This window comes from Coturnix japonica, chromosome 1, assembly GCF_054131305.1.
Source record: "Coturnix japonica strain WE chromosome 1, WE-NBRP24, whole genome shotgun sequence".
Lineage (NCBI taxonomy): Eukaryota > Metazoa > Chordata > Aves > Galliformes > Phasianidae > Coturnix > Coturnix japonica.
The window spans coordinates 54262298-54275890 of NC_140663.1; the positions used below are offsets into that span (position 1 = coordinate 54262298).

The 13593-nt window shown below is 36.7% G+C and overlaps 1 protein-coding gene across 21 annotated transcripts in view; it reads right to left on the reverse strand.

Annotated features, from left to right (window-relative positions):
• ERC1 (ELKS/RAB6-interacting/CAST family member 1) overlaps positions 1-13593 on the reverse strand; it is a 273756-nt gene that overhangs the window by 147831 nt on the left and 112332 nt on the right. For 12 of the 21 annotated variants that reach the window (XR_014936211.1, XR_014936209.1, XR_014936216.1 and 9 more), the window contains one exon: positions 11861-12054. Coding sequence is in view for 13 of the 21 variants with exons in the window: in XM_085521054.1 (XP_085377180.1) it covers positions 11861-12054 (194 nt within the window). In the remaining 8 variants the exon portion in view is untranslated. Of the gene's footprint in view, positions 1-1505; positions 1518-11860; positions 12055-13593 lie in introns of all 21 variants that reach the window. The other 9 variants (XR_014936215.1, XR_014936210.1, XR_014936212.1 and 6 more) reach the window with 1 other exon arrangement.

Sequence of the window (13593 nt, forward strand, 5' to 3'; positions counted from 1 at the left end):
TAAAAGAGAAATAAAGTTGTAGCTTCCATTTAGAACAAAACTTTATGGAATAGCAATTTATTCATTAAAATAATAATAATAATAATAAAATAAATCCCCCAAACAGCACCCTAAAACCAGATCCCTCTCTTGTTTATTATGAATTCCACCATAGGTGCAGATACTGATAAAAGACATATGGGTTAAAGCTGAAATACCTCTGACAGATGGATTTCATAACATTTAGGCCTTGAACAGCCAAAGAAAGGATATCGAACTTCATACATGGTGGCAACCAGCAAACACAGACTACCCAATGTAAATAGCACTAAGGCAAAAAACAAACAAACAAAAAAAAAAAACCCCACCCAAAACAACAACAAAAAACATTCTAAGTATTTCAGATGAGAATGCTCACAGGGCAAAAAAGCTTCCTGGCAGTCCTATTCCTGGGGAACTGCAAGAAGACGGTCATTCAAGGACAGTCCTCCTTTCATCAGCAGTTACAAGTATGCAAGAACAACACACTGAATACAGAAGGTATTGATGGACAGCACGATTAACTTCCAATCTTTTTCCAGTCTGTGGGAGGAAGGAAAACATACAGCCAAGGCCACAGGCATAATGTCTGTGCCAAGCCAATTTCAGAACACCAACACAATTTAAAGGCGTCAGCAGCATCACGCCATCGTGGGATTCCATTGACCACCACATTTTTCACAGTGTTGATCAGGAACAGAAAAGCCGGATGTTGGTCAATAACTCAGAATTTTAGTCATTAAAACGGAAGCATTCCGGGTAAAGGCACTGCCTGAAACAATTATAATCATCCCTCAAGAGTCACGGATGCTTGCTACCAAACTGACTTTATCAGCAAAGACAAGAGTTCAAAATGGTTTCCAAGTGTTTTTAGGTAACTGAGGGCTGTTAGATCATGCACTTTGACTTGTTAGATTACATAGGTCATAGAAGTCCATTCCTAGCTATTTCACTACCAAAATTCTGAGTCTACCTTCCGCGACTGCTTTGAAAAGACAAAGTAAAAAATTATGCCATAGCTATAAGATTCCAAAACATATCATCTCTTGTTAGCTTCTACAACATCAACACAAGGTTTCGGACACAGACACAATGAAAAAGTCCAGCAATTAAGAAAGTAGGGTGACTAGTATTTTAAGGCAACCAGTTTTGCACTTGACAACGTATATGAGAGAATAAGGCTGAAGTTCAAGTATTTCTTCTTGAAACCTCAGACAAAGATATTTAAATCATCTTGCTTTTTTCCCCCCATTCTTCACAGTGCACAACAACATTGATTTACAGTGGGCTTGATACAAATTCTTCCTTTAAGTACAGTTTTCTTCTAAACACGTTTCCTTCCAACCCATCCTCCTACACAGCATTGACCAAATCTCTGATCCTTTATTTTGTGATCATGCAATTTGATGTGCAATCATCTGTGAGACCTCAACATTAGCTTAATAGACACCACCACGATAAACACCCTTATTAAAATGAATACTGACCTTGATGTGAGACTGAAGGAAGCAGCAAATCCAGGAAAGAGATGCGAAAGAAAAAGAGTTAGAGTTTGTGAAAACAGTGTCCAGAAATCAAGCAGTTCAAGAATACAGGACCAAACAAGCAGATCTATATCAGGTAATGACACACAGAACACACAATCTTTCACAAACACAGAGAGGAGCATGTCTTATAGACACCTAATTAAAAAAAAAAAAAAAAAAAAGAGGAAAAAAAGATATAAGGACACTTAGATTACACCATTTTACTCAGAGGCAACTTTCTGTAGAGAAAATAGTCTCTAGACAGAGAAGTTCTTGGAAAAGGAGAATAAACCAACTAAAGAAAACTCTGTGTGTCCACCACATCACTAGCAAGTTTCTAGCTACCTTCTCAAAAACGTGCAGGCTGACTATCTAAGGTGAGCGCTATGCTGTTCCCTAATGCCATCTGCTTACAGGGGATTATTTTCTCCCAACGAACAAAACACATTTTTTCATTTTTACTGCTGATGACCTAAATGTGTCAAAAAGGAACAGAAATCACAACAATAAAAATCTTCAAGTCCTGAAGACTCGTCAATGCTACAAATTCATCTTTCTTAATTTTGACATTTGAGTCGCCTTTCCAAAACCAAAAACATAAAAACCCCACATCTGTCTCTTATTCCTACAATGCTCAGTTTTAACTCTCTCACATATGGTGCAATCTAAAAACAATAATGACCAAACAGGCATATCTTTGACAGTTCTCTCCAACATTGTTCAATAGCAGGACGGACCAAAGCAAAATGCTGGAGTTCCCTGTACAGCATGAAATCCCATAGGTTCATTATTGCATCTTTTCATATATTTTCAATATCATTTGATAGCATCTGCTGTCAATTTCACTGATAACAGCAACGTAACTCAACAAAGAGCCATACAGATCTTTTCCATTTTTTATGGATTTTTTTTTCTTTTCCAAATTTATTCTTTTTTGGTCAACATAAGATAGGAAAAGTACATGTCCTGTTGCCTAAAATTTCAATTTAGCTCCTACAACACATGTTGTACTACATCCACGGCAAGATTATGTCCTATAAAGGCCTAAAGATAGGTTATTATCTAGAAAAAATACCTCGATAATGCAGTCTAACTGCTATCTACCTTACTACTCTTGTTATTAAGGAACCACATAAAGGAGATTTAAAGCCCATACCTCTGGCATAAATTTAACAAACAGTAATGCAGCGCATTGAAATTGTACAGGCAGCAGTTTCAAAGCAAGGTAGAGCTGAAAAGCGTATTGTTAGTCTATAACAAATAAGTTGTTGTAAAGATACATTTCTTTGGCTTTTAAATTCATATTCTCAAATCAGGTTCTCCCAGGGTCATTGGTTGAAAAGGCTGCGCTATTGGGAGATTTCAGGAAAGATGAGACTTGCAAACTGCCAAAAGCCACATACTTAATGTTTGATCTTGAAGTAAGCCATCATGTTCCAAAAGCCTCAGTCAATTCATATAGAACACGGTATAACTGTAACAATTCTGACGGAAATCCAAGATTACGCTCTTTAAGCTGAGCTGCAGAATTATGGCTGCTCAAGTAAACTCAACAAAAGGGAACAAAAATGAGAAAAAAATGGCTTGGCTACACATGGGACTAAAGAGGGAAGGAAAAAAGGTTTCATTGTCTCTTTCTATAGCTGTTATTGAATCCAGATTATGAAAGTTTAAGAACCCTCATATTGTGTTTCAGGGATCCTTTTTATATTGTGATGATATTACCATATTGTTTCTACAAAATATCAGTGGAAAAAAGGTACAGGATAAAATTCAGGATAGCTCTACAGTACTTCAATGAACCATACTGTTCCTTCAGCTGGCATTAAATGGTAAAGTCTTGTTGGCATAAGATGAAGACAAAACAGCATGCAACTTTCTCTATTGTAAAAGCATATTATTTAGCCAGCTGCACAGGATTTGATGGAGAACAATTATTGCTACCTCTTCATTTTGCTGTGGAATAAATTATTTCTGAGGAAAAAAATGCACTTTGTACAACCACTAGTCCCTTTTTCATGCTCTTTTATAAAGGCCCAAAACATGAAATTTGGGATTTTAGGAGAATTGCAATATGTGTTGAAACAGAAATGAGGAATATGACAGTTGCATTTGAAAGCATATTACAACTAGAAAAAATCTGGACGTGCACTGGCACTCAAAATAACTCAGACAGCTGCATATACCAGCAATCTATTGAGAAAGTGAAGGGTGATCTGCTGCAGACCAGATGCAGCATCCCCCAAGCAGGGGCCAAATCAGTGAAATTGATCAGCATAGCAGGTGCCTGCCCCATGGAAGCAGCCCAAGCAAGCAGGACCAGAGGCAGAGTAGGCCACGTTCATGACACAGCAAAGTAACACTTTCAGTTGGCACTATTTCTCTCTGAGCAGGAGCACACACTCGCAGCATTCCTCACAAGATCCAGCAGCAGCTCTTCTGCCCAGCCCCATTAACTGCATACTATGATGCAACCACCACACAGGAAGACAACAGAACTGTAACATCTAACGGTAGTCACAGGGAAATCCATTTTCCTTTAAGATGCTACCTGATTAATTCTAAAGGTATAGCCAATTTAAATCTTATCTCCAGGTGCAGACCAACAGGTGGTGAGGCGTGAATACTTCAGTATTTTAATTAATATATATATTTGAAAACCTGTTGATTATTCTAGCTATATTTTTTCCTCATGCTTGTATATTATAGAGAGAACTGCTATGTTAAACTCTGAAACACTTAGGAAGACATTTATGTAATGATTTCTAGACAATCTTTGAATTCCATTTGCTTGGCAGTGAGTGATTACTATTTTGTATTCCCTTCAAAATAGTCTGACAGCAAAGAATATACACCTGACTTTCCTTGTGTCATTTTGGAAACAGAAAAGCCATTTACGTTTCACCACTTCTGAAAGCTTTCCTTTGTAAAGAAGAATGATGACTGGTCTTATCAATTCTTTTCAGCAGATACTTGGATGAATGGGGATGAGACAGAGAGAAGGTTTGTGTCTGGGTTCGAGAGCACAACAGTGATCTAACAGGACACTAATATTATCTCATTGACATAGTGGTGATGTCCTTTTTGTTCTTACTGTACTCCAAGACAACGTTAGGACCTAACACTTTTATTGTAACAAAAAAGATTTCTTGCTTTTTTTCCCTCTTGACATAATAGCATTTTGAGTATAGGTACACCCCCTATGATGTTTAAAGATCTTGACTGAAACAATGCAAGGCATTGTTTAAAGAGGTAGAGCCAAGTCAGGTAAGAAATTAAACCCTGATATGCAAATAAGGATCATTATTTACATAAGTCTTCTTTCCTTTGATTTTGTATTTATTTTACTTATATTACAGTTCTTACATTCCACTGATCTAGCAGTTGCGACAGATATTTGCTAAGTTGTGAGATATTTGCTAAGTAAAACCCATCATTGGTTCAATGGTCTTTCCAACCTTATGATCAACCTTCTATGATCTAGAACAGTGTGTTCCCTCATGGATTCATGATAAGATCCTTAGCATTGGGAGAGCAGATAAACCAGTGCTTTCAGTCCACTGCTGAATGTAACAGAGGATATGGTCTGTAATAAGTTCTACGGAAACAAATCACTGCTGGAAAGTGTCATTCCTGGCTGCTTGACCGTGGCAGTAACACTGGGTCAAGTACTTAGGAGGCTAAGTGATGGGGTACTTCAGCAATGTCATTCAGCCACAGCCTGCACCAGCCCTGACCATCACATGCGAAAAGCTAAACTATTTGGGGTTCTGTGATCATGTTTAATAAAACAGCTGTTTCTGCCATAACACAAGGTTTCAGTTTCTCCTAAAACTGAATGGAAAATAAAGGACAACTAAATAAAGAACAAATGGAGAACAGAATATCCGCTACATGAAAAATGTGAGGATGGCTTGAGGAGTCCCCATAAAATCATTTTGATGGTCTTTTTATCTGACTCTCTCTACAGATGGATTTGCAGTTACTGGCAGTGTGTCACTTGCCTTTTCTTAGAAGTAGGTTTCAAAAGTGATTAGGGAGTTTCAGCATTGATCTTCAGGCACCTTAACAAAGGTTGACTTTCAGAAAGCAGACAATTGCCTTCTGAAAAACAGAATACTTTCAAATGTTTGAAGTTAAGTATCTATGAGTAAAAGTGCCTATGACTTATATTCTTATATATTTAGAGCATTAGGATGACATAAAAGGAATTACTTGTTTTTTTTCCCCAGTGAAACTCCACATGAGACTTCAGACCTAACGTTCATTTTGTATGAAGACAAAACAAGACTAAAAAGAAAGAAATGAATTCTTCATTTCCAAGCATGGAAATGATATGAATCTTTACATTCACAAGATTTGTGTGAGACTATTTATTGGCTTAACCACTTCTTTCCTTTATAAGACCTTGTTCTCAGTTGCTTGCCAAATATTAACAGACACTGCTGAAATTTCCAATGACAGGTGTCAGTCTCATCCTGTTTTTTGGAGGGACATTTTCAGCTATGTATTTCACACACAAAAAGCAACATTCCAGCGGAAAAAATGTGTTTGTGTCATTAAAGACTGTATCACTTTAGTCTGATACACACCAAAGAGGTGAAGTAACATTTTATATTGATCTTCAAAATGAAATGTCCTACATTTTAAGCGATTTAACTTGGAATCTTAAAATCCACTTAATCCAGTGTTTTTTGGAAGAGAAAGAGATAAAAATATCTTTATTTTGAAGGAGGTGGAGTAAGAGTGAAAAAATTGAGGAAAAAAAAATCAAGATGCATATGCATGCATCTAGAAATATAAGCAACAGCAAATTCTGTCTTAAATTCATAGTATGCAATTACAATATAAGAATGCTCAATTTACCTTTACAATTTAAGGTACCAAATAGATCAGAATATTTTAAGGTGATATTTAATTATTACAGTTTTCTTAGCCTGAATCAGAGTTCATGTTATTTTTGAAGGACTTGCACTGAGTTTTCCCATAATATAATATGAAATTATAGCTAAATAATCTCTCACGTTTAATATTAACTGTGATGATTATGACTTCCTAAATACCTTTTTGTTCTTCAGTTTGACAACATCTTTTTCATGATGTGGTTCTTACTTACTAATTTTCCTTTAAAATTCTTTAAAATTGCACACATCCAGCTTGTGAAGCAAGGAGAATTACTACAAGATATGAGCATTTATTTGAAAATATGCATTCCAACTTCAAACTGTTGACTTGGGATGAGCTTAGGGCACAACTTGATAGTATAGTTTCCTTGATACAAGTCTAGAAAACCACAAAGTTGATGTAACATGCAGCTAACTTCTTCCCTCTCTACCTTCCACAGACTCATACTCTTTGCTGTCATATACATAAAGATACTTCCTTCTACTGTTCACATTTTTTCATCATATCTTCTGCATCACCCTAAATTTTTAAACATTTTATTCTCTTTTGAGTAAAAATAAACAAGATGAGGAGTAACTTTGGAAGCAACACATCAAAAGTTTGAAGGTTTCCCCTTGAATAGGGCATCCTTTAATTCTTTCCAGAAAAACTTGCCAAAATCTGCCCCTTAAAAGTCATAATCTCCAGCTGTCATTAATGGGACTGCTGAAATACTAGAGCTAGGCACTTTAGTCTTCAGTCAAATAATTTCCTTCAGGAAAAGAATGGTGGAGCCCTATGTGCATACACGGAGTACTTATCCAAGACAACAAGCATGCCAAATTAAAAACAATCTGAAGTCTGTAACTGACATAAGGACTTTCATATATACTCCCTCAATGCTTATTTCCAAAACAACACAAACACACGTTTACTGTTATCTCTCAAGTACATTCATCCACATCTTAGTTGTAGAACTGTATACACACGCAAATACACGTGTGTAAATTACATATCTGAAAGCTGTGATGCTCGTATACCAAGGGATTAGAGCAATTTTTTTAATTTCTCTCTCTTTTTTTTTCTCCCCTCTCTTCAGGATAGCAGTTGCAACAAAACCCAAGAATGAGGCAACACTGACCTCTATCAATGACATGTTTTAGAGCACTTGAGTTTCAGTTGGTTCTGGCAGAACTGATAGCAGAGCTTCGAACCATAGATAAAACATAGCAGACTGAAAAGCACCAGCTTCTGCAGAGTTTAAATCAGGGAGAAGAGCAGCAGCCCTGCTTCGGTCTGTGGTCATAACCACCATGGCAGGACCTGAACACAGAGACTGTTCGAGCTTGTACTTGACATAACTAGTTCCTGTTTAATCTAAGTAAAAAAAGCGTAATTGCAGCAGCCCCAAACAGCAGCAGCAGCGGCAGCCAGCAGTGACATTCCACCCTGTACAAACAGTAGCCTTACAGAGCACTCACTTTCCCAGGAAGTCCCACACAAACCCCCCTACGTGTTGCGGTGCGGGGACCGACACCTGGTAGGGATGGTGCAATTTGCGGGAGGCGTGCTTTCTGAGAAAAGGCATAGTCAAAAGAAAAACCCCGCACGTACTAAACAAAACAACTCATGGAACCACGACGTGACGGTGTGAATGGAAAGAAAAAGTGTGGAAGGGGAAAAAAAAAAAGGACACAAAATGAAAAGTTACAGAGAAACGGGAGACTATGGAATGGCAATAAAAAAGCAAACAGTTAATTAGAAAGAAAGCGAATAACCAGACAAGTTACAAAACCTTTACACCACCACAACTGGGACAAAACCAAAACTTTTAGGACTGTTCACCCACGGAAGAAAAGGGAATTTATGGCCCACCTCCCCATAAAAAAAAAGCCAAATCCTGACCACAGAGAATATAAATGAATGAACTCGTGCTCTAAATATGATGTTGACTCAAGAATATTTTTCAAACTTTCGCACAGCATGCACCAAATTTAATACATTATTTTTGGAAATCTTTCCTCCCACTCACAGCTGAAAAACAATGTCTCCCACCCACTAAACAGTAAAAGAGGAAGGCATCTCTCTCTCTCTCACTCTTTTTAATCCAATCTAAAGGCAAATTGAAAAGGTTTACAACTGGTTTTCTGCTTTCCTTCTCATCTTCCTTTACTCCTATCTTTCCTCCTTCTGTTTCAGTGTACATACCTCCTAATAGGTGACTCACTACTTGTCTTCCATGGACAAAACCATGGTACTATTTCTCTTAATGTCCTATTCTAGTTGTCACACATAAATAGCACAAAGAGAAACACTCTCATTTGAAAAATCCCATTTTTGTTAGTATAGTTTTGCTCTGAATGTGACTAATTTCTTCTTATTTTGCTTTACATGATAAAGTAACCTTTATCAATGTGCCTAACACGTATAGCTACATTAATTTTAGCTTCCTGACAGAAGCATTTAGGTTTGAGATCTTTTTCACATGGAAGAGTTTGAACAGCTGTAGAAGTATTAGAAGTTAAGATGATTTCTAGCTTAGTATGTATAAACCACACATTAGGAAGAGTTCTTACAAGACAATGTTATCCGTATTTTCAAGAAACCAAGACTACAGCTATAGAACAGGCCTGGGTGGATCCGGTTGGCATGAAAGAATGCTTTATAAACAAGTAATAGGACCAACCTATTGATTTAACAGGCATATTGAAACTTCTGCTTTGAGTGAAAACCGAGAAGGTAAAAGGAAGCTTTCTGAAAAAAGTGGTGTGTGGGAGCAGCTGAAGAGAACTGTGGCAGAGTAGAAATTTCAGTAATTATTCAGAAAATGAGAAATCATTCCAGAGTATCTGAAATCTTGAATAATTTGGCTGGCGTTAAGATCATACTGCAGTTCTACCTGACAAATGATATCAGGTATTGTTATTTTGCCATGCTATGCACTTCACACCTCTAGATGTAAGGACGTTTTCCATTCCCTCTTCTAGTGGTTAAAGAACATGAGTATTATCAGATTTTTTAATTTTTTTTATCTACTTGACTGCAATAAATCACACAATAACAAAAGTAGTCTCCTCTTTGAGACAGATGAAAGACCTATCTGAATTACTAGAAGCAAAATTAATATTCTATTCTATCTCAGTACAGGCAGAAAAGAAAGTGAGCTAAAAAAGTCACTCGTGCTACTTTTTTAAATAAGAGCAAAGATCATTTGGTTAGAAGGAATGGGCAGAACTGCATAGTAAAAGTATTCCATCAAGTTGTTAGGAATTGATTTCCAGTTTATGCTGTCATTGATGTATGTAAAATTTGGCCTGTAACTGATAAACTGCAAGAAATTACCACTCTAATACGGAAAACTCAATGATTGCTTTGCTGATCTTTCAACTTCATCTTTTCAAAGAAAAAGCTCCTAACTTTTTGAAGATTGGGTGCCAGTGATTTTTATCTGTAAATGAGAAAAAGGTCCATCTTTGTTTCTCTTCATTTTTTTTTATCATCGTAGACTACAGGAAACACTATCGGTTTTTACTATAGGCCATTTATATTTGTTTATTCAGAGTTAAACACTGCAAGCCCCAATCTCAACTGGAACTTCTGAATGCTAATGTAACTTTAAAAATTTACACACTTTAAAAATGTGAACAAGAAAATTCCTGCCATTCCATTCTCATGAATGATTAATATTAACTTGCTTTTCCTAGACAGTGATCTCTTCATAAGGGCACAAAGGATGCACTTATTTTATTAGAAGCTTGCTGATTTTGACCTCTTAGTTGCTTTGTCCTAATATGATGATGAGGTGAACTCCACATTTGAGCTGAGTATCTGTAAAGGCTTGCAAAATCCTGAAGAAAAATAATACTTAGAGACACTATTTAGCTTTCCTCAAGTCTATATTCAATGCATCTTCTCTATCAATCTGTTGTCCAAATGATCTGCTGAGTACATGATGTATGGTATGTGACTAAAGTTGCATTGCTCGGAAGAAAGGTAAGATTGAAAGAGAGGCCAGTATATTCATATTCGGTTGGCTTATACCACAGGTGTAGAGAAGTCTGTTTAAACAAACTAACATCTGAAAACTAAAAGGATGCTGCTTACAGCCTCTTGAAGAGATCTAGCTAACAAGTTGAACTGCTCTGTCAATTTCAAGAAAACAATAATTCATTCTATCAAAAAGTACGAATGAGTAAAGCCATTAAGTACAATAGTTTCATCACAGCTCAAGCTATTTCTATGAAGTTAGTCATCAAATTCAGAGAATCTTTTTTTCTGAAGGATTTATCATTGAGATTTTCTTGCAGACGATTCAGGAAGAAAAATGAAGAAGTGGAGCAGATGCTGCTGAAAATAAATATGTGTCTGGACCTCTTTGATTATTCTTTCTCTGAACACAGTGAAAACAATATCAGATGTCTAAAGGCGGACTTTCTGTAACCACAACTTAGAAAATAACTTTCAAAATAATTCAGAGGAGTTTGCAGTTCAACTATCATTAAGTCAATGAATGATCACCACTGCCATAATAAAGAACCTTAAATATCCTCAACTCAGTTCCCCTCATCTCTGACACTAAATGCAGAGTAGTCAAGCAGCAGCAGAATAGAAAAATGAGAAAGCCTATAAGAGCACAAGGCAAATGGGAATTATTAAATTATTCTCTTTTACTTTTCTAAATGATTCCTTATCACGAACACTAAACAAACAAAAAATACAGATACTTGTGCTTAGAAACTCCTTCTTTGACCACAGTGAAGTGGCAGGTAACAGAATCTATTTCAGGTCTTTCCCAAGATCGGTAATTTTAGATTGTGATACAAATGTGGGATTGTTAGAGACAGCCATTCTTGTCTTGTCTAGGACACTGAAGTCTAGAAAAATAGCCAAACACCCTGGATCCAACAAAAATATGGAAAACAGAATCACAATTGATTTGGAGAAAAGCAAACCTATTCCTTCAGCTTCCCATTAGACAAAGTTTACCTATGTCTATACCACTACAAAGAATTTCAGTGCTATTTATCAGAAGAACCTCAGTAACATGTATGAAAAGCTCTTAAAAGTCATTTTTTGATGTTTGATTTTTTTGGGATAAACCATACCTGAGATATTTACTAGACAAAAACAACAAACTGTTGTCCGAACACATTACAGTGTTGGCAATTTCTCCTACCACCTCCATCCCCTTACAGCTCTAACCTTCAAGTTCTACCTATGTGAGCTCTGATTTTCAGCTGGTAGAGAAAGCAGACAGTAAGACACTTTCTTGCTTACATTCTACTAAAACTAAGTTCTGAAGCAGAAAAACACCAAACAAACTTTCCCAAAATAGACATTTTGAGGTTCCTAAGATGAAAAAAAAATGTAATATGTCATCTCTAACTTTAGGAAGAACTTTTGTAACTTCAGTAACTTTATATCATCCTTACCTCTCCAGTTCCGCAATTTTCTTATCCTTATCATTCTTCTCATTTTCCATCTCTTTCAAGATTTCCAGAAGACGATCCACTTCAGCTTGAGCCTTACTTGACTCTTCCCGATACCTCGTTACCTCCCGCTCCAGCTGCTGCATGCGATCACTCAGCTCTGGGCTGGCCCTTGCCTCAAGAGTTGCCTCATGGGCCTGTAAGAAAAAGGGTCAGGAAAGATGCTTCACTCATACACAAGCACTTTACAGATACTATAATGACTGCAAAGCTATGTTTACAACAAAACAGCAAGACTTATTATTAAACAGAAATGAACGTACTGTGCGTACGATACTTTAATTATAGAAAAATACTTTCTAGAAAGATAAAAAATTCATAAATGATTCAAAATGATACATAAATGATACAACAATCCATTCAATCTAAATAAAATTGAAGCCATTTTTAAAAAAACTGAAGCAGAACGGACAAGAGAAAAGAGGTAAAAATATGCAAAAATTGACATCCCTTTGAAAGGAAGGAAAAAGAAAAGTGAGAACGCTCATGAAAATTCCTACAAATCAGTTCTAAAACAGTGGTTTAGCTCTAGGTTTAGTTACCTGACTCCTGTAACCTGGACAATCTAGAAAACCAAATAATACATTAATAGCCCTGAATAATTAGATCAGTATATGCAGTGTCAGATGGATTCACTGGTACACAGACTGGGACTAATATGAATGTGGCTACAGACTGAAATTATTCTTGACTAGTTAATTAGGAAATATCTTTTGAAATCAGGCTACAAGGACAAGAAGCATCAGAAATCTGAGGATTAAATAACTCCAGCAAATATGTTTCCATTTCGTTTATTTTTAAATGGCTTGGTTTGTTGAAAAATATTCTGATTTATTAGTAAAATGAATTCAACGGTTCCCACACATAGAAAGGCAAAGAAAAGGCAGTATTTATGCTGAAGTTTAAATGAGCAGAACGGGGACTACATTTTCAGGGTCCAAAGGGTAGTTATTAGCTTGCCTCAGGAGAAATGGGCAAACTTTCCCTTCAGAAGACATTTCCCCCTTTTCCCTCTGTCCATAGAAGTCAAATTGCTATTTGTTATCAATTAATGCTATTTCATGACCACTCAAATTTGGTGCAGTGAATAGCAGGTCTGGTGGATCTATTCTGCCAAGCAAGTTTCTGCCTGTAGACTCAAGGTCTTTCTCTTCTTCGAAATAAACCTACATGAGAACATAACACTCTTTCCCTTCTTTCACCCTTTGTGCATCTGTGCTTTCTTATGTGCTGCCAACACTTTGTTCCTAAGCACAGCAAGACTGACAGTATAGAACTCTGTTACTTTTAAAGGTAATTGGACAGAATTGCAGCAGCATAGACCTCTGGGTTAGAAACTGGTGCTTCCAAAGAATCATCCAAAGGCAAAGACATTTGGAGAAAACAATTCAGATATTTGGCAAAATAAGACTGGAGGAAAATACCCCAAAGTTTTTATCTTGGATTCTCCTGTGTTTTATTAACTCTGTTAAAGGCAAGGCCCCATTCTAGTGAACCTCTACAGGATCTCAGAGCAGAGCGTTCTAGGACTGAAGGATGCCTAGATGCCTTCCTTTAACTGGGACTATGAGACTGATACAGATCTGGGTTGATCAAATACTGGAATACATCAGGCACATGAGCCTCAGCACTGCAGCAGCCTGCCTTAGGGTCTATGCCACACAGTTTTAGAAGTT